Consider the following 22,110-nt stretch of genomic DNA (forward strand, 5'->3'; position numbering starts at 1 on the left):
GAGCAAGTAAAATCTAAGAAAATTAGGGTGGTCCTTCGTTTTGAGCTAAGTGATGATAATAATCTGAATAATAATCTGATGATAAGTTTTTAACTAACCACGCTGCTCACCTCTTAAGCAGGAGGCCCTGTGTCTTGGGAAAGACTCAAGGACCGCACAGCTTTCGAGATGACTCCCTTTTGAAATACGACCTAGTGTCCCAGTCATTTCAAAGCCAATAGCCCCATCCACTGAAGAACTTAAAAAGCAGTAGATAAGAAAGGTAGCTTTGTGTGCGTGGTGTATGTATAATAGAGTTCTGTATTTTATTATTTAAGTGAAATTTTCTATTATTTTTAAACCATGTTATATCATCTTTTCATAAAAGAAAAAATCCAATGTCAAGCCACAAACATTTCTAGCATGTCTGTTATCTGCAATAACTATAGATTTACTGCATATATTTAGGAAGAAATCCTACCACAGGACTTGTGCAAGATGTAAATGTCTGCATTTCATGACACAAATTGCAATACACTAGAAGACAAACCTACAAAGAAGTGTGGTTTCAAAAATCCATATATTCCAGTTCACATCTGAAGAGTTATAGATATTCAACTGGTGCCAAAATATCTTCTTATTCTTTAACAAAACTATCTTATTCTGATAATTTCTCCTTTCACTTTTTATATGAAAACCTTTACGTTATCTTCAGACGATGAAATTTGCTTTAGGATAGTCAAGTATATTATCAGTGAACCTAATGGCAGCCGTTCTGTAATTTCATTCATGAAACTCTGTTCATGACTGTAACTTAAAACAGACTCTCTCTTAAGTCTATAAGAAACTAAGTGTGAACTCCTTTGAAGTATAAAATTTTACTACCAAGAAAAATTTGTCACCAGGAATAGTAGAAAAGCCTAATCATTTCTTATGAACAGCATGAAATAAACCTATTGCCCTACCTCTCTGTTTTCATTAGACATTTCTTTCTGTACTGGGGATTAAATTTAGGACCTCATGTGTGCTAGTCAAGAGTTCTGCCACTGTACCAGTAATTTGACTGAAAGAGGATAAATTCTTGTGTTTTTAAGGTACCCACACTTTTAGTAGTTTGCTATAGCAACTTCAGGAAACCAATACACTCAATTACTAGGAAAATTTAACCCATTAAACAGAGAATTCACTCATATAAAATACTGAAAGACTGAAACGAAGAAAGCATATGTAAAAGATCCTTAGGCAATAAGGCCATCAATGGATGATAGAAAATAAATGGAGTTTTAGAAACCTAATTGCAATTGATTAAGGAGTGAATGAGAAAGTGAAAAGAGAAATAGCAGGTAATTTAAAAACTAAGTGACAGCAGAATCAAGTAGGAGAGGTTTTCCATTAAATAATTACATAATGCTGCTTGCAGGATGCATGTTCAGAAGACAAAGCATCTACCATGTTAACACAACATGAACTTGAATGGACAATATTGAATATCCTTTAAAACCAGAATGTACTAAGTTATCTCTCCATATTACCACACTTGGAGTTCAAATATAAAACTGCTCTTTTATTATTTATTACAATTTATTCACTTTGTATCCTGGCTGACAGAACTTCTTTATGAATCAAATCACTTGACAAGAGTCAGGGGAGGAGCTAATATACTTATTTTTTATAATAAAGTATCATTTATTTACACTAACATTTACACTAATTTTATTTGTGTATTCTTTTGTCCTTGTAATAGACAGCAGCTCCATTCATGTTTTGCTGCGTTGTTTTATGAAAGATACTGTCATAGAGACTTGTGGATAATATAGTTTCTTGTTTACTTCTCAGTACAATTGACACACAATTCACATTGATATTTTCCCACAACCAAGAGTTGTGTAAGATTTTTGGATCATTCTACTTCATCTCTGCAATGGACAGTGACATCTCCACATTTCCCAAGCTTTCAAGAATTAAGACTGTTTCATCTTCTTTCATGACCTTGCTTCTTTGACTAACTTACCAAGTCTAAGAAAAATCATAATTCACTTGCACATCACAGTCTGTGATGGAAGGAAATCGGGTCAGGAACTCATAATTGATGACATAATCGGTTACTAAACAAACAAACAAAAAAAACCTCATAGGTCTCTTCATATAAATGTCGCCACCGCGATATTGAGGAATTAATCCAGCAGTGAGCTCATTAACCTAATATGTCACAATAATAAATTATTGTTTCTGAATTTTGTCCTATAGTTAAAAGTTTGCCCAGTTCTACGAAACACTCCCACACTGAAGACCCGGAGAACGCAGCAGAGGAGAGAATAGAAAAAGTGTAAGAGCCAGAAGGTCCCACTTCACTGTGAGATGGTGTCTCCTGGTAATGCCAGAAGGTACACCCACAGCGTCTCACCAATATGACTACCCAAGCACGAGCTAAACGAGGACGACACCAATGGACATGCCAGTGGATGAGGAAAAGTCTCAGAGGCCTCAACTCTTCTCAAAGAACAGGCAACTGAGAAATTCAGAGAGTGGGAGAAATGGTTTTTTCTGGGGAAGAACACAATTGTTGGTTATCCAATGCCAAATAGTCAGCCCTGACTATTTGGTAACATTAGACAGGCTGAGTAGGTCGTATTTAGTAACATATACATACATGTGTGTGTGTTCTATATTTATATACATATATGCATGTAACAACGACGAAAAAAATGCCATGAATTTGAAAAACAGCTGGAGGAGTATAGGGGAGGGCCTGAAGTGAAAAGGGGGAAAGAGAAAATGATATAATTATAATCTCAAAATAAAAGAAAAATATGGGAAAAGTTAAAGTTTGGGTTGTTTATTGATTGATGTTTTTCGTTGATCCTTTCTATTTCATACAAACAAATATGGACTTTAAAAATTCTGAAAATCATCAGAGTATCATTGTTCTAGAACATCTGATTTTATATATTTCATATGTTTGGATTTTTAAAACGCTGGAACAGCCAGGCATGATAGCATATGTGTTTAACCCCAGCACTCAGGTGGACATCTGTGAGTTTGAGGCCAACCTGGTCTACAAAGCAAGTCCCAGGACAGCCAAGGCCACACAGACCCTGTCTTAAAGCAAAAACAAACAAACAAAAAAGCTAAAATAGTAATGTAAAGTAGTATTAACTGAAGTTAATGGAAAACACTGTTGAAGTAATTTATAAAGTTGGATTTCTGTTAAGAAACTCATTTCTTTTACTTTGTAGAGGGTTTGTTTAAATTATCAATAAATTTTTAGTGTTTGGCAAATTTTCAAGTGTTATTATACCCTATCTCGGCCTGCTAAAGAATCTAAATGTTTACATGACTTCCAATAAAACATGAAAAAGTTCTTCCAATTCAATGGGGGGGGAGGAGACAAAATTACTTCACAGACAGGTCAACCATTTCTCATGAAAGTGTGCTGGGTCTTATGATCCTCCTAAGAAACAATCAACAGATTTCCTTTTTTTTTTTTTTTCTGAAATGAATTATTCCCACGTTCATGTTTACAGCTTAAATCTTCTAATGCAGCAGAACTCCCCAACCTGGAAAATATGAGCACTTGTGTGTGCCAGTTCATTCTTTGTTGGCTGAAGGAAATGTGCTGGGCCCTTCAGAAGGTTTAGCTGGATTGACTATGCAAACTCAGCGTATCCACACACTCAGTGCCAGCACCCAGCACCGTACGCCCGGATCCCACACCATCCCCATCGACGTGACAACCAAAAATACCTGTAGACATTGACAAATGTTCCCTAGGGAGACATGTAGCCCTGGCTGAGAACTCTGCTGATATAATAAAGCTTGATCCCTGTGTAACAAGAACTGTAAGCTGTGTTGGAGTGCCGTCCCGCGCTCGCAGGATCAACCCAGTCTCCTCTGAATGTCCTGCTCTGCTCTGCTATTCTCGTGAGGCCAGGAAATCTTCCAGCGTAGACACTGTCAGCATACATTTATTTGGAAGAATGTCTGCAGAGGAATCCCAAATCTTAAAGAAGCAAAAAGGGGGAGACGTGGTGTAAATGGGCGCTGACTGTGAACTGAAATGATGACAGCTGAACTAAATACACCAAGAAGTGAAGGCAGTTAATGACATCGGGCAGTCCAGCTTCAAGTGTTTTCACAGTGGAGTACAGAAATTTAGGTCCGTAGGAGAGCGGTAGGAAAATGTTGACTCCTAAAAAGCTCATTTTCTGTGTGTATTTCTGTGTAGGTGTGTGTGTATGTGTGTGCAGATGTATTTTTTAGCTCAGATGTAGCCCTTTAGTACAGCACTAGACACACAGCAAGCATTGCTTAGATGGGCCAGGGCTACCTATGATGCTGTTGATCGTTTTGCTTGGCTCGTCTTATTTAATTAATGAGGTATTTAGGCCTTTTAAGATTTTTAATGCACAATACCTTAAAGTTAAAATCCACGCCATCATCCACCTATAGAAAGTTCCTATCCATCCCGAAAGGTAAGCCCCTAGAGCCTTCCCCTGAGATCCCTCACCCACCCACATGAAGAACTCATTTCCCTTCATTCACATTTCCACATCACTTCGTGCATACTTACATCATAGTTCTTAGCACATTGTATTACTGTTATTAAAGTCTGTGTGAGGCAGGCTCTCCACATCCCACAGCCCCCAGGCTATGAGCTTTTGAGATCTTATTTACTCCGCCTTGGGTCCTCTGTGCTTGTTCAACAAAAGCGTGCGTGTGGCGCTCAGCTGCATGATCTGGAAAATTTAATAGTGTGGAAACCTCATTTCTCAATAATGTCAATATATGAGGTGTGGCTGAAGAGCAGTGCATTCTATATGGAATTTGGAGTTGTTGGTTTTATATGAAGCGATTAAAATAAATGAAATGATAGAAAAATGTGTTACCTCTTTAAGCAGGAAAAATAAAGACTTGGATACCTACACAGAACACTTCTCTAAATTGCACACGTTTAAATATGTGTAAGCATAAATCAGGGTTGTAGGAGGAGGTGGGGATAAAACACAGAATGTAAAGGGTTGTAAGTGACGCAGAAGAAACAAGTGGGAATGCAGGTGACATGATGGTTCTGTCCACTTTTCGCTGTGATTGCATAATACTGATAAAGGATTCACAGACAATATATCAGCTCGGGTCTTGAGTGTGAAACATGTCCAAACATCAGTCTAAACTGTAGCAAGGATCCTCACACACACACACTTAGGCAGTATTTTAGGGACAGTAGGCTCCATATGATAATGCATGCATACTATTACATGCACTGGGCTAAATGTATGATCTGTAAGGATTTCAACTGCTTCTGGGTTTTACCGAAAAGACTACATAAAAAAATTCATAATTTTGGTGATGAAAGTATTGAGAAGTGACATATATTTTGAAAATAGAAATCATACCATTTTTTTTCCTGCCTCAATTTTAGTTCTTTAAGCAAAGGACACTTCAGCAGAACAAAACGACCGCCTACAGATTGGGAAAGGATCTTCACCAACCCTATATCTGACAGAGGACTAATATCCAGTATATATAAAGAACTAAAGAAGTTGAAAAGCAGCAAACCAAGTAATCCAATTAAAAAATGGGGAACAGAGCTAAACAGAATTCTCAATAGAGGAATATGGAATGGCAGAGAAACACTTAAAGAAATGCTCAACATCCTTAGTCATCAAGGAAACACAAATCAAAACAACCCTGAGATTTCACCTTACACCCATCAGAATAGCTAACATCAAAAACTCAAGTGACAATACATGCTGGAGAGAATGTGGAGAAAGGAGAACCCTCCTCCATTGCTGGTGGGAATGTAAACTTGTACAACCACTTTGGAAATCAATCTGGTGCTCTATCAGACAATTAGGAATAGAGCTACCTCAAGATCCAGCTGTACCATTCCTAGGCATAATCCAAAAGATGCTCAAGTATACAACAAGGACATTTGCACAACCATGTTTGTAGCAGCTTTATTCATAATAGCCAGAATATGGAAACAACCCAGATGTCCCTCAACAAAGGAATGGATACAGAAATTGTGGTACATTTACACAATGGAATACTACTCAGCAATTAAAAACAAGAAAATCATGAAATTTGCAGGCAAATGGTGAGAGAAAAGATCATCTTGAGTGAAGAAACCCAGAAGTAGAAAGATACACATGGTATATACTCACTCAGAAGTGGATTATTAGACATATAATATAGGATAAACATACTAAAATCTGTACACCTAAAGAAGCTAAGAAAGAAGAAGGACCCTGAGTAAGAATATCAATCCTCACTAAGAAAGGCAAACAGGACAGACATCAGAAGAGGGAGAAAACAGGGAACAGGACAGGAGCCTACCACAGAGGGCCTCTGAAAGACTACTCAGCAGGGTGTTGAAGCAGAATATGAGACTCAGCCAAACTTTGGGCAGAGTACAGGGAATCTTATGAAAGAAAGAGGAGATAGAAAAATCTGGAGGGGACTGGAGCTCCACAAGGAGAGCAACAGAACCAAAAAATCTGGGCCCAGGGATCTTTTCTGAGACTGATACTCCAACCAAGGATCATGCATGGAGATAACCTAGGGCCCCTGCACAGATGTGGCCCATAACAGCTCAGTGTCCAAGTAGGTTTCCTAGTAAGGGGAACCAGGGGCTGTCTCTGACATGAACTCAGTGGCTGGCTCTTTGATAACTTCCCGCTGAGGGAGGAACAGTCCATAGATTAAGACAATGCAGCCAGTTCTGATAAGACCCAATAGGCTAGGTAGGGTCAGATGGAAGGGGAGGAGGACTTCCCCTATCAGTGGTCTAGGGGAGGGGCATAAAAGGAGAAAAGGGAGGGTGGGTGGGACTGGGAGGAGACAAAGGAGGAAGCTACAGCCGGGATACAAATTGAATGAATTGTAATAAATGAAAATAATAATTTAAAAAAAGAAAACAATTCAGAAAGGAATTCCTTTAGGTTCCCACAGGGGGAAACTACACCACAGGTTACTTTGGTGAACTTGAAGAAAGTTTATTGCTTTGCTGTGGGGCAATTGTTTTTAATTTATTATTTCATTCATTTCTTTCCCCCTTGTTTTACTAAAGTATACAACTGGTAGATATCATATATTTATGGCATGCAATGTGATGTTTTGGTATTTGCATCCTTTGTGAAAAAAAATCATTAAATTAAGCAAATGAATACATACACCATTCCACGTGTATTTGGTGAGAACATTTAATACTTCCCAGCGATGACCAAAAATTTTAAATATTATTATTAACTATAGTCATCATACAGTAAAAAAGAAACAACATATATATGTATGTATATATGTGTATATGTATGTATGTATATATGTAAAAAAGGAGCAACATATGTACATATATCATATGTATGTATATATCATATATATAAGAAACTACAGTAAATGATTATAAAGATTTATTTGAATTTTAAAATTACTTTTTTGTACTGCAATTATTTCTCTTTTAACTATTATCATACAATGTGGAAATGAGGATTTTTCCCTTGGTTCTACTCTCACATAGTTAAAGTCAAAATATTATGAAAAGAATCAGCAGAATAAATAAAGAGAAAAATATTAATTCTTAACACTCATTGGAGAAAATTCCTTCCATAACTTAAGAAATGCAAAGTATCATCCACCCAAAGAGCATCAGACCCGTCCGATACCTTTTTCTCAGAGGCGGGACCTGGGGCATCAACCCGCATGCAATCAGACATGCTCTTCTCTGGGTCCAAAGCAGCTGACCCTGAGTGCAGTGCTTAGCCTCGCATCCTGAGCGTAACATTTTAGCTTTCTATGGTAGCCAACCATGCTTGGGGAGACTGTTCTGCTTCAATGGCTGTAAAATGATCATGGCTGCATCACACTGTTGTGAGACTCTAATCTTGCATATATACCACAGGCAAACCAAGGAGACCAACACCAGAAGGCCTGCTAACGCTCCCATGCCCGCCCATTCCTTCAGATGATTCATGGCTGCAGCAATCCATGATGATAATCCTGTGGCTAGTCCTGCGTCCTAAATGAACATCGGTACAAAGTCCCAATTTATTTCTAATATCAGAGATCAGACCTCTACTCTTGCCTGATGCATCTAAAACAAAAAGGGGGAACTGTAGAGAGCTGCGGAATGCTATGCCTTAAAGATGGAGCTGGTTTCCGCCTTCCACCTTCCCGATGGTGAGTGCTCTCTGTCACGAACAATTCCACATTTGGCTAAGGCTGAGGATCTGGCTTGCTTCCATGTATGTGGACCTATCTGCATTGCCCACGTGGCACGCCTGGGTTGGCTACCCAGAGGCTATTTAAGCTGTGGGCTGGCTTTCCCCAGGGTCCGAGGATTGTTCAAGGTTCCTGAATAAACTGCATTGAAAAAAAAAAAAAAAAGAAATGCAAAGTAAATTTATTTTTAAATCCTAATATTTTGATTTAAGTCCTTTTTACTGTGGAGCAGTTGGGCATTCTATTTAGCATATGTTTAGCATAAAATTGTTTCCCTCTCTCCCTCTCTCTTCATGTGTGTGCACAAAAATATCCTGAGCACAAAAAAAAAAACAAAAACAAAAACAATGGACTTGTACTGGACAGAATTCCATTAAAATGAAATATTAATAAACACATAAATTGAAAAGAGTTATTTAGATTCATCACTTTATCAATTCCAGTCCTGATCAAGTGGCCCAATAGATACCTTTGGAGTCTTGTATTAAGGAATACACCATGGTCAACTTCTGTGGCTGAGCAAACTACTCTTCAGTAATAAGACACTGACTACATGAACAAGCATGGGGTAAAGCCCACATTCCTCTTCAAGGCCATACCGCCAATCAAACAAACAAGGACGCCCGGTGAAGCCCGCAGCACCTCTTCAAGGCCATAGCACCTAGGAAACCTCAACACTTACCTCCTGAGGATCACACCTTTAATATGGGACTTCCATAACATTCAACCCCAAAACTACTACAGGACCCGAATAAAGCTGTCCTTTTATCTTGGTCAATATAAAATTCTATATCTACATTCAATCAAAATATTCCCAATTAGTAAAACCAGATGTATCAAAATACTTGAGCTATTAAGTAACCAAGTCCAAATTAATGTCCATTAAAATACACATGGCTCCCCACAATAAACAATAGTGATGTCAAAATATTTATCCAGATCAAACAACTTAGTAATACCAGGGATGAAAAGAAATGCTTACAACACCCTTCCTTCCATTGTAGAAAAAACAGAGCTACAAGTAAAATAAAATTAAAATTGTAGAAATATTAAGTAATGTTCAAAATACTATTTCCAATTACCACTTAACTATAAATGATACTATCATTATTTAATGCAAAACAGATGTTTTATAGGACTCAGTACCTATGCAGGCTCTGTGCCTCCATTTTGTAACCACTGCTGGACATTATGGGCCACATGTGAAATCCCATCACTTGCTAGGCAACGACATAAGTTCTGTAACTTCTAAGCTAGCCTGTACTATATTCAAGATACTGTCTCAAAAAGAACAAAAAATAATGATCAAAAAATGTCACTATAGTCAGGTTTTTAAGAACTATAACTCACCCCTGGGGAGCAATTACTAAAGTTATGAAAATGACATGGATCTGTCTGATTTCTTATTAGTTCTCTTATAAAATAGCAGTGCATATAGAACAATATCTATCAAAATAATCCTCCTTTATTAGTGTTCCATGGGATATTAATAAGTGCTATACATCTAAAACTCAATTAACAAATAATTTTGAAGATGGCCAGCTAAAACAAAAAAAAATAGCCTTTTTAACCACAAGCCCGCCTAAGACTTTCTGTTTTGCATTATGGGCTTTCTATAGGATACCTAAAGAAGATATTTGACCTCAGGTTTGTTTTTGTCTGTCTGTCTGTCTGTCTGTCTGTTTTTATCTTCACTGAGTATTGTGAGAGACAATAGAACATTCTTTGGGAAACTACTACATTGGAACATCAAGGAAAACCTAAACATTAGGGAACTACAAAGAGTTATCAAGGTAAAAAGGGAACGAGACACTGAACCTTAGGTATTTACCTCACCAAAGGACATAGCAATTCATCATAAGAAAGGTTTGTGCTCATGAATGGAAACTACTGGCAAATGAAGAGAATCTTGTTATAACACAAATAACTAATTACTCTCTATAATGTTTGTTCTTTCATCTGTTTTCATGAGGTTCTCAACTATCTTTAGACAGGATATATACTCATTCTAATATAAGTAGAATATCTTTATTCAAAATACACATAACTAATTTTATAATATCCTACCTCTTCCCTAGCAAACCAGTCAATAATAGAAGAATCTTTAAAATATAGGAGGAATTTTTTATATTTGCTTATTTCCATTCATTTTTAGACTTACGCTTAAATTATATTCATGTATATGTGTGTGTTTGTCTGAGTATCAGGTGCCAAAAGAGGTCTCTCAAAAGGTAGATGTGGATTCCCTGGACCTAGAGCTAAATGTAGCTGTAGACTGCCTGACATGGGTGCTGTGGGGCCAACTATGGCCCTCTACAAGATGGAGAGCTCTCAACTGCTGGACCATCTCACCAGCTCTTCATTCTTACTTTCCAATGTTCTCTTCCTAGCCCAAAAATCTCTCTTCACCCAAGAAAATATGTTGTAAATTACATAGGCCATCAATGGCTTTTTAACTAAAATCCAGTCTTTGTTTGGTCGGATAAATAGTTAACATAAAGTTGATACCTATTTGTGTATTCCTTGATGATCTGATATATGCTAATCTTAATTGTTTCATTTTCAAATCGATGGTTGCTCTTGTCCTTATATATCCGGAATTCAGCGGCTGTCACTGCTTCTCCATGTGGAATTTGGGTGAGATCAAACCGAAATTCTTTGTAGTGCCTTCTCTGATGAGAAAAGTCCTTGTCTCTTTCAACTGAAAAAAATAAAATAAAAAATAAAGGACCGAAGAAAGGAAAATGTTAGCTCTTTATAAAATATGGAAATTAGTGATAAATCCCCCACCTTTAAAAATTAATACAAACAGGATAGTATAAAACTGTGAAAACACTAAAACCACAGACTCGTACGTGTTTCCAGTTAAAGGAAATTCCACAAACCAATAGCCTTTTGGTCCAAATGCAATGTAGCCATCTGGTTTTATACAAATTCCTGGATCCTAGATGGAAAGACTATCCAAAAATGTTTTTAAAAGTGAAGGCTGTAAAGTGATTGCCAATATGCATCAAGTACCAGCACATAGGTTTCATACAGGGATTAAAATGCTCTTACAGCTCCTCCAGAGCTCCAGGTGAAGTCAGTGGTGGCATTTAACCTAGCCACAGGGGCATGAGGGGAGAAGGACCAAGGGGCTGGAGCACAGGACCTTCTTTTTGCACCCCAGTAGGCAAATAAATAAGGCAAGTTCTTTCTCTGATTTAAAACAAATTGATCTTCAGCGGATCCATAAAACCCAGGTTCACTCTGATCATGTGACGCTGCCATTGTGTCATTGTGAGGTGTACACTAGCTACCATTTCAGTCAGGCTAAATGCCCGAACTCTAATGGTGATCATTCCTTCCCAGCAAAAACGCTTAAAATTGCTTCTTCCAGCTTTATGAAGCATCCAGTAGACAACAATCATTCTTTTCTGTGGGGCAGGGTCCCAGAGCCCTCCCTCCACCTGAGTGCAACGTACACCGCAGGAAAGATCCCTCCTGAGGTGACTTCCCCAGATGACCTCTATCTATTTGTTTGTTGTTTGTTTACGTGAATGAAATAGCTTTCTTCTATGCTAAGGCTCTTTCATGGATGATTGCTCTGGTGAAATAAAAGATATCCATCTCCTGAGAACAGGAAAAAAAACAGCTGCAGGATTTAGAACAATGTGTTTCAAATATATTGTAACATATGACTTAATGTACTGTCTGACATGATCTCTTTCTAGGTGCTACCACACCGTTCCTAATGAGCTAGCTACAGAAAGGATTCATTTGGGGACATTAACTGTTATCTGATGGACTTAAGTTTTTCTGTTTATTGGTTTTTCAAAAACTTAACGACTTAGGATAATATGGGATATTGTGAAAACAAAAACAATAACGGCTACAATACACAATATCCGAGGCATTTTATAATTACCTTCAACAGTAATTTAAATTTTTTCCAATGACTTGTTTCATTGCTAAAATGTTAGTGCAAATAGACTTTAAAAACATACATACAAGTAAGTACAAGATATAAACATAAAAATTTGTGTTAAGGAACAAAAACCTCTTTAGATCAGTTGACATGATTCCAATGCTATTGTAAGTATTCAGTATTCACTTGAGGATCTAAGCTAGAAGAAGGTTTATGGTTGATGGAAGGAGATCACAACCATCCAGATATGACACTGAAGAATTGAGGCATCAAGATATTTGTGTTCCAAAGCCAGATGAGAGACACTTCTGAAACAACCCAGGAAAGAAAAACACGCATCATCCCTTACCTTCATTTTCCAAACGACTCTCGTGTTTATTTTCCACCAAAGTAGGTGATTTAGAAAACCAAGGGCCCTCTGCCTACCTGCCACTCCAGCACTGTGATGAGGGAAGACTCAGAGCCATTGCTGTGCTCTGGAGCTCCCCAGAATGGTGCTTTTGGGCCCTCTGACTCACACTGGCACCATTCAATATGATTTAGTGACGTTTGTTCTCTTAAAATCTCATGATCTCATTCCTCACAAAGGCCTATGACCAGAGGAAGAGGGAAGCACTTTCTCTTCTTGAGGCAAGTGAGTCCATTTTAGAATGTGGTTTGGATTCATGATTTAACCTTCTTGAGCTAACTTCCCGCCTTCCTTCCACCCACGCTCCTGCCTGAGAACACGGCACATGTAATGACAGAAAATACCAGCTAACTTGGTGGCCAATCACTGAAAATGTATTTCTGAATGTTAAATTTGCCACAATTTTTGTTTTGAGAGGACTAATTAAGCCAGCTGTATTATTATTGTTGTTGTTATTATTATTATTATTGTTTTCTCATGCATAATTTAAATCAATGGAGGATGATACCATTACAGTAATACAGCACAAATTAATACATTCTGCTGAACGGAAACTATAGCTTGGAGCTGCTTTTCCTCATTTTGAACACAGAAGAGACAAAGAGTGATACAAAACTGACGTTTGCCCATGGTTGCCAAATGCCAGGACAGGACCTGCTGTTTCAACTTATACGCTATTATTTTTTTCATATTTTATTAGTACAGAAATAAAATCTTGAATTAACAACTCTACTATCTAAAAAGTTCTGTAAAATGAAGATTGGTTTCAGCCTCACTTGGTGACTAAAACTGGAAGTCAACTGATATAAAGTGACTTTAAGTCCCAATCTGTCCTGGTCTAAATATTTACTGCTTTCCTTTAGAAAGTGTATGTGTTTACCTAAGTAACCCTCTCCCAGACCCTAAGTAAGTAGTTCCTTACGTAATATGTACCCACTGGGACATTCACAAATATGTTTACTCCGTTCTGCAAAAGCAATATCCAGTATTCTAAATTAAAACAACCATTAATAAAAATTTCTTTAACAATAACTTTGTTACTGAAATTTCAGTCAAAACTCATACTGTAATTCCGGATATAATTGCTGAGACTTGAGCTTTGTAGAATCCAATCTAAAGTATGCATTTCCAAACTGCAGATAATTTGTATCCGTGTTATTGAAGTGTTCTGGAGTCTAGGCTGGTTAAACCTCGGGAAGACAAATTTCCAGAGTTTCATAAACTTTGTACTAAGTACACCACACAGAACAAAGCTGCACTGTAAACGTGCCGGGTGATTCATTTTGCTATGTTCTCTGATCAGAACAACAGAAATTCCATGAGCCACTGAAACAAGTGATGGAAGAAGACTTACGTACATAGACTTTGGCTCTAAATGATGCCTGTAAATGTGCAGCAAGGCAATTTAGGTTTCTGCAAACTGTAATTCTTAGAAGGTGGCAAATATTGATATCACGAAATTGAAAATGAGAAATTAGATAACAGCTAGGTGATAGCAGGGGTCTGTCTTCCACCCATCACTATAAATCTAGCAGAAATGACCAAGTAAAGACACCAAACACTAACTGTAGCTTTCAATTTTGAAATAATCGTTGCTCTCCAGCTGGATTGCTCTATACCTTAATTTCATTATGAAATGCCTTTGAAAATCAAAATTTCCAAAGTAGTTTTTAAAAGAAACAAACATATACATACAATTAATATTCCTAAATGTATGGTCCTTTTAAAAAAAAAAGTGTTACCTCTTTCATGCCATGACAATTTGGCAAATATTAAGCATTTTTAATGAGTTACAATGTACTATTGCCCATTGCTATGTTAAATGGCTTGGAAAACTTAGAAGATAAGATGTAAACAAGAACAAAAATCAGAAATTTTTATTCTGTTGTTAGCTTTTAAATTCATATTATACTGAATGTTTTTCTTTTATTTACTCCTTAATGTACTTGTTGAATCAACTAAATACAAGCTGTTTTTCCTCAATCTTTTTTTTTCTACCATTTTTAATAAAATCTGTTTTGCTGGATCAAAATGTTCAAGTCACTATAAAAATCCATAATCCTATTTTGCTGAGGAAAAGGGTTTTTTTTTTATCTATATAGTCTCCTCCAAAGCTCAGGAAATATTTTAAAAGGTGTGGACAGAATGTAAGAACACCACAAACATGAGAGAGGGTTAGAAGGCCACCTGGGGTTGTGTGCTTCTGTTTGTGCTGGGTTGTAACAGAAGCAGAGCATTCGACTAAGAAGAACACACTTCCAAGGAGACATTAAGCTGGAGCTGGGAGGAAGTTTGAAAGTTCAGAGGCCCAGCGCATAGACTATTCAGATTTTTTATTTTATTATTATCATTTTATTACAAGTTATTCAATTTGGATCCAGGCTGTGGCCCCTTTTTATAGGTCCTTTTTTATGACCGTCTTATACAGACAGATTCTATCTGTTACATAGGCCTTTGGCTAGGGCTCCAGCCTTCTTCTTTGTCCGTAGGTGTCTGTTATATGCCAGATTTTAACCCTTTGCACATTTGGACGTCATTCTCTGTACTACTCTTCTGCCTCAATTCTGCCTTCCTGGACTTCACTGTATTGACAGTAACCACACCAAGGAATGTAGACATCTTTCTAGCATCTTGCGGACACTAATGAGTGACAGGGGTTCAATCACTTTGTGCTTTTTCTTCTTCAAAGAAGAAAGTCATGGATGCTATGAGGATATTTCACCCAGGAACTCACAGAAGCATAAGTTCTACCCAAAACTGGGCCTTTGACATGTTGTCACGGAATCTGGAGGATTCATGGTACCCTACCACTGCCTGAGGAGAAACATTTTCTTCATTGGTGTAGCTACTGATGAAATACCCAGGACCCTGTACACAAACTCTTATCCATGCTCCTATAAGCAACCCCAATACCCTAAAGAAATTCACACAGTCACTATGGGGAGAGGGGGATGACATGAAAGGGGGTCTGGAGAGACGGCTAAGTGGTTTAGAGTGTTTGGTGGTTTGTGGAGTTCAGCTCCTACAACCATGTTGGGTAGCTCACAATTGTCTATAGCTTCAGCGACGGGGCATCCAACAACCTCTTCTGGCCTCTGCAGGCACGACTTGCATGTACAAATTCTCACACAAATGCATACATATACATATAAGTAAAAATAAAATGGAGCTTTTGCAAAAAGACATAGAAGAGGAAGGAAAGACATGAATGTCGGGAGTAGGGAGATCAGAGTTGGAGAAGGACTAAGAAAGCGAAAAGGGGGTCATTCCTCAGATTTATACACATTATTTCTTTTGTATGAAGCAAGAATAAAACTGTAGGGGAAAATATAACAACATTTGAATCCCATTGTCTCAGTGTATTGAAATATAACCACACTTAAAGAACATTGAACAGTCCGCTCCCCTAGGACCCTTGCATTGAAAAAGAGGGTGTGGCAGCCTTTGTAAATGTCCTCATCTGAGACACATGTCAGCAGGGAGCATTTGTCTAACAATCACAATCTGTAACTTTGTGACCCATTCTTCTCCTGTTACTTTACCATCTGTGTCACAGGAATGCTTCAAATTAAAAATAATAATAATAATAATAACCAAATATGGCATATGTGTATTCCAATGTATGAGATTACGTAGACAATCCCACAAGGTGTCACGAGAAATTACCAATCAATCCATCAACATAGAATTGTTCATTTGAGCTAGTGACTGCTAATGGTGTTCTTTTAAAAATTTCAAAGATTTGTTTTACTGAGCACACATACACTCCCCCCAAAAAAAAAATCTATCAAAAATGTGAGAAAACATACACAGTCAAGTCAGTCATAAGGGGTGACTAAACTTGCTGCTTCTTCTGGGTTTTACGTATCCTCCAAACTCACGACTGTGGGTAGAGCAACAAAAACTTAACTACGTTAGCGCAACACACTTCATTATGTCTGGCTTTAAGGCCAAACACTTAAATGTGGTAATATAAAGCATAGAAGGTAAAATACGAATCAAAAGATCCCTATTTCATGATAAAATGGGCTTAGTTAGAGTACAAGATTGCTTTAAATTATTTTTACATTTATTTATTGTATCTTAGGCGTATCAGTGTTTTGTGTGCGTGTATTCACATGCGTCGTGCACACGTCTGGTTCCAGGAGAGGACAGAAGTGGGGGCTGGATCTTCTGGAACTGGAGTTATGGACGACTGTGAGCCATCTTGTGTGTGGGAACCAAACCCAGGCCTCTGGGAGCAGCTGGTGCTCTTCATCACTGAGCCATCTCCACGCACCTCACCACCACCACTCTTTTGAGACAGGGCTCACTATGTAGACCAGGTTGGCTTCAACTCACAGAGCTCTGCTTGCCTCCACCTTTGGAGTGCCGGGATTAAGCTACAGACGAAACTGTTGCTTAAAAGTTGAAAACTGTCAGGATTCTGAAATGAAGTAGAAGTGATCTCTGTTCAAGATACACATGCCAAACATATTTGTTGTTGAGATAAAATGTATTCTCAAAACGGATAACGATTTCAACACTGCTCAAAACTGGAAAGACATGTCCTGGTCTAGATATTTTCATGTCTATAGTAACTGATGACTGAAATTAATTGACAAGAGGTAACAGTTTATTAATCACTCATCTGCAGTTTTAACAAGAAACATCCTTGGGCAGTCTGTCTTAATCTCCTACTCATGAGCTACACTTGAGAAGACACAAAAAGCATGGGTGACTTCAGGACCCAGACAACACTGTCCAAGAGGATGGCCAGCTGGTGAAAGTATGGATGAGAAAAAAATGTAGAGCTACTGTGTGAACGCTAACCTGCATGACTCTTCGAGAAAACCTTCCTTGGTCCACTAGGAAGCATAAACTGGGGCCTGTAAAGACCTATTTATTGGTCAATGATACATATGAACAGGCTTCCTTGGAATGGACAGTCATTCCAGAAGAACTCCAGATTGCCGAAGCCCCTGGAGTCTCTTAGCACCACTGTGGTATGTGACTTCAAGAATCAGCTGTCTCCTGGAATATTACAAAGCACACTATCAATTAGCATTCATATTTCCTAATTGCTTTATTCTGGTCCACACTACTAAATGTTCATGAATACAAATTAAGATAAAAGTAATTTTGAAATTCAAGACATTCAATTAATGAGCCAATGATTATATAATTTTTTTTAAATTGTTAACAGTTTAGTAGCTCAGTATTCAAGTGGGTACCCTAGTAATGGGAACAGGGACTATTTCTGACATGAACTCAATGGCAGGCTCTTTGTCCTCCCCGACCACCACCTGAAGGAGGAGCAGCCCTGCTAGGCCACAGAGGAGGACTTTGCAGCCATGCCTGAAGATACCTTATAAGCTAGGGTCAGATGGAAGGGGAGGAAGTCCTCCCCTATCAGTGGACTTGGAAAGGGGTAGGGAGAAGATGAGGGAGGAAGGGTGAGATTGGGAGGGAATGAGGGAGTGGGATACAGCTGGGATACAAAATTAATAAACCGTAACTAATATTAAAAAAAATAAATATATAATTAAAAAATAAGTACAAATGAATAATTCTTAAGGAAGGAAACATTTGACAGTGGCTGGGCTCTACAGTTATTTAGAATACTATGATGATAGCCATAAACATCTATTATTGTCCCAATAATTAATCATAACAATGAAAGTAATAAATAAATTGGTAATTGGTTTAATAATAATGTTTCATATTTTGCTTCTTCTATCTTATTTGGTCCAACAAAGCACTGTCTTCATTTTCTTTTTATTAGATAGGTAAAATATTAACTTCCTCTAACTAAAATGTTAATTAATTACACAGCGTAGTCTCTAAGTCTTACAATTCTTAATTTGATATTCTTCACACCAGAGCTCCTAAATTTGTTGTGTTATTGTTAGTTTCGTTTTTATGTTTTGACAAGACTGGCCTGAAACTTGTGATCCTCCTGCCTGAGCCTCCTGAGTACAGGCCATGTGTGTGTGTGTGTGTGTGTGTGTGTGTGTGTGTGTGTGTCTGTGTATGTGTGTCTGTGTGTCTGTGTGTCTGTGTGTGTGTGTGTGTGTCTGTGTGTGTGTGTCTGTGTGTGTGTGTCTGTGTATGTGTGTCTGTGTGTGTGTCTGTGTGTGTGTATGTCTGTGTGTGTGTGTCTGTGTGTGTGTGTCTGTGTGTGTGTCTGTGTGTGTGTCTGTGTGTGTGTGTATGTCTGTGTGTGTGTGTCTGTGTGTGTGTGTGTCTGTGTGTGTGTGTCTGTGTGTGTGTGTCTGTGTGTGTGTGTCTGTGTGTCTGTGTCTGTGTGTCTGTGTGTGTGTGTGTGTGTGTCTGTGTGTGTGTGTCTGTGTGTGTGTGTGTGTGTGTGTGTGTGTGTGTGTGCCATTCATCCTGGCCACAACAATTTCACCTACTAATGTCTACTAATTCTGACTCAGGGTAAACTTTTCCAGGGCCAACATTTCTACATGCTCAAGTCATCATTCTTGTCATGCTTCCTCCTTCTATGCATTTAGCCTCCTCCCCCTCTTTGTATCAATTCCCACAACACAACAGAATCCTGAAAACACATTTGTTTGTGAACAAAGTTGGGTTTATTGACTTTTTTCAATATATGTAATGAGTAAATGACATTGGGACAGGAGCATGAGAAAGGACTCATGGTTGTATGGCAGGTGATTTGGGAGAAGGTTCAAGGGGCTGTTTGTTCTGTTTTGTTATATCGCCTGGTGATGTCACCCAGGCTAGACTCAAACTCATGGTGATCCTGGCTTAGCCTCCTCACAATCCACATGTGAGCCTCTTTGCTCAGCTCAGTACTATTTCCCTTCTAGAAGAAAAAAGCAATATTACCATTTGCTGTATCAGCTAGAGACATACAATAGAGCTACAGTTGGTAAAGAAACAAGAGCCAGTAACATAATCTACAATGGGAAATGACACATGTCATTTTTGAGATGTGATCAAGGATTTTATTCTCAGTCTGTGCTAGCATATGATTATAAAACAGTCTTGTTTTTGTCTTCCTCCTTCATTGTCACAGTTTTGTCCACTGTTGTTCTTCCGTGGTTTTCCACTCATCTGAACTGTGCTGGTACCTCCCAGCAATTCCAGTCCTGAGCGGATAGATCCAAGCTAAGTCCTGACTCTATGCTACTACCTTCCTCTTTCTCACTTTCCTCACTCACCTTGCTCATTTATATATTTTATAAAAATAGTTTCACAATAATGGTAACTATATTTACTCTACATAAGGGACTGTGATATTAATGTGTAAAAAATATTTGAGAACACTAAGACACAAATTTCTAATAGACACCTTTTAGTAAACTGTTAGTATTTAGTTCCAATAGTGTCTCCAGTGGAAAAACTGGGTTCTTTTCTAAATTGCCTGCATTCGGATTCCATCAAATTTTACAAAATGACTGAGATTATTCTTAAAATAAAGCAGTCCACTTTTAACCAACTGAAGTGACATAATTTGTAGTAAGTTCATGTAGAACAAACGATTTCGCTCTACATCTTGAAATCAGTGAAATGGCAGTTTATCCATAGTGAATATTTGTGATTATCTAACAAACACAGGTCAAAGGTTTGGGGAATATTCTAAAATGGTTCTGTGGCTTCTCTGATAGGTGATGTTGTAAAGAAAGAATGGAAACACCATATGGGTAGATGGGAAGGAAGCAACTGACTTACTGCTCATGCTCATTACAAGACATAAAAGCCCATTCTTGCTTGGAGTATTGGACTCTGCAGGCCCCCTAGGCCCAGGTTTTTTGCCTCTATTGGTCTCCTTGTGCAGTTCCTGTGCCCTCCAGGTCTTTCTATCTCCTTCTTCTTCCATAAGGTTTATTGCACTCTGTCCAAAGTTTGGCTATGAGTTTCAGTATCTCCTTCTATACCCTGGACCATGCATGGAGAGAACCTAGACCCCCTGCTCAGTTTCCAAGTGGGTTCCCTAGTAAGGGGAGCAGGGGGCTGTCTCTGACCTGAACTTAGTGGCTGGCTCTTTGAGCACCTCCCTCTGGGGAGTGCAGCCTTGCCAGGCAACAAAGAAAGATGGTGCAGAGATCTGATACGCTAGGGTCAGATGGAAGGGGAGGAGGACCTCCCCAATCAGTGGACTGGGAGAGGGAATAGGGGGAGAAGAGGGAGGATGGGTGGGACTGTGAGGAGATGGAGTGAGCTACAGCTGGGATACAAAATGAATAAATTGTAATTAATTAATTAAACTATTAAAAAAAAAGAAGACATTGTTTGTAAAAAGGGGCCAAGGGAGAAAGCTCATTCTTCCTAACAGCTCTTTCTCAAGCCTGAAACCCGCTCTTGCCTCCTTTGGTTACAATTCAGAGAAGATGTGCTGGTCATCTCACCCATGTTGTCCAAGTGAAGCCACACACTATAACTCTGTCAGTAATTATGGTTTGTATGATTTTATTTCTATAATAATAAAGACTATCTACATGACACATTCAGTCATTGCAATACTTATTTAGAAAAAAAAAATAGGAACATTCTACCCATGAAAAGAACCCTTAAAAAATGAAAAACTAACAATTCTACTAAATGTGTTCAAAATCTCTCTGTGGAAGATAAAAGAAGCAAGTGTGAGAGGCAGAGTTTGCATAGCTAAAGGGTATTCTTTTCTTTAGATGAGCAAACAAGCACACGCCATCCTCAAATTAGCTGCTTCGACTGCTAAATCTGTCTGATAACGTCCACCGCGGAGTTTACTCAAGCTCAACTTACAATTCAATCTGATATTTCTCTAAAGCACAGTGCGCCTTTTCAGTAAAATCTGGCACACGGAAGAAAGCCACAGAGAAATGTGACTACACTCACTGATAGCTAAAGTTTGCAGTGTAACAGCCCTGTCAGGGGAAAGATAGTCTTAAGAGATTTACGTGCATGCACACTACTTCGGGATAGTGTACCAGTTTAACAAAGGATCCCAAAGAAGTAAAATTTCCCTCAGTATACCATGCAAGGGGAGATAAGGCATGAACGCGTAGCGTGAGCCAGAGGAAAACTTGCCTTGAAAGAAGAGCCTTCCCACAGTTCTGACATTTACATATTTGTCTTCCGTTTCATCTCCTACAGCAGTGGATCTCAACCCACGGGTTGGGGCTCCTTTGGGGGGGTCACATATCTGATATTCTACATCTCAGATAGTTATATTACTATTCATAACAGTAGAAAAATTACAGTACAAAGTAGTAACAAAGTAATTTTATGGTTGGGGGTCACCACAGCTGAGGAACTGTGTTAAAGGGGCGCAGCGTTAGGAAGGTTGAGAACCACTGCTCTACAAAAAGGCGGGGAGAAATTAGTTTTCCTCTTCTGGGCTTGGCCAAACCGTAAACAAATACAGTTTCCATATCAGTCTATTTCCAAATTTATTTTAGGAAGCTGTAGGCTTATCAACCTATTGCCTTATTGAACCTAAGTGAAAATAGAGACCCAATAACTTGTTTTTATACCGTCTAAAATGAGGAATAGAAGGGTAAGGCTGTAGATTGGGAAGGTGGCTCAGCAGTCACGAAGGCTCACAACTGTCTGCAGTAACTCCAGCTCTAGGGGACCTGACACTCTCTTCAGGCCTCCGTGGCCATTA

At 38.5% G+C, this 22,110-nt stretch overlaps 1 protein-coding gene across 2 annotated transcripts in view; it reads right to left on the bottom strand.

Moving 5' to 3' along the window:
- Nucleotides 1-22,110, bottom strand: part of Bmp5 (bone morphogenetic protein 5) — a 116,848-nt gene that overhangs the window by 51,220 nt on the left and 43,518 nt on the right. For both annotated transcript variants that reach the window (XM_060384747.1, XM_060384746.1), the window contains exon 2: nt 10,705-10,897. In XM_060384747.1, the coding sequence (XP_060240730.1) occupies nt 10,705-10,897 (193 nt within the window). The remainder of the gene's footprint in view (nt 1-10,704; nt 10,898-22,110) is intronic.

Source organism: Meriones unguiculatus, chromosome 6, assembly GCF_030254825.1.
Source record: "Meriones unguiculatus strain TT.TT164.6M chromosome 6, Bangor_MerUng_6.1, whole genome shotgun sequence".
Classification (NCBI taxonomy): domain Eukaryota; kingdom Metazoa; phylum Chordata; class Mammalia; order Rodentia; family Muridae; genus Meriones; species Meriones unguiculatus.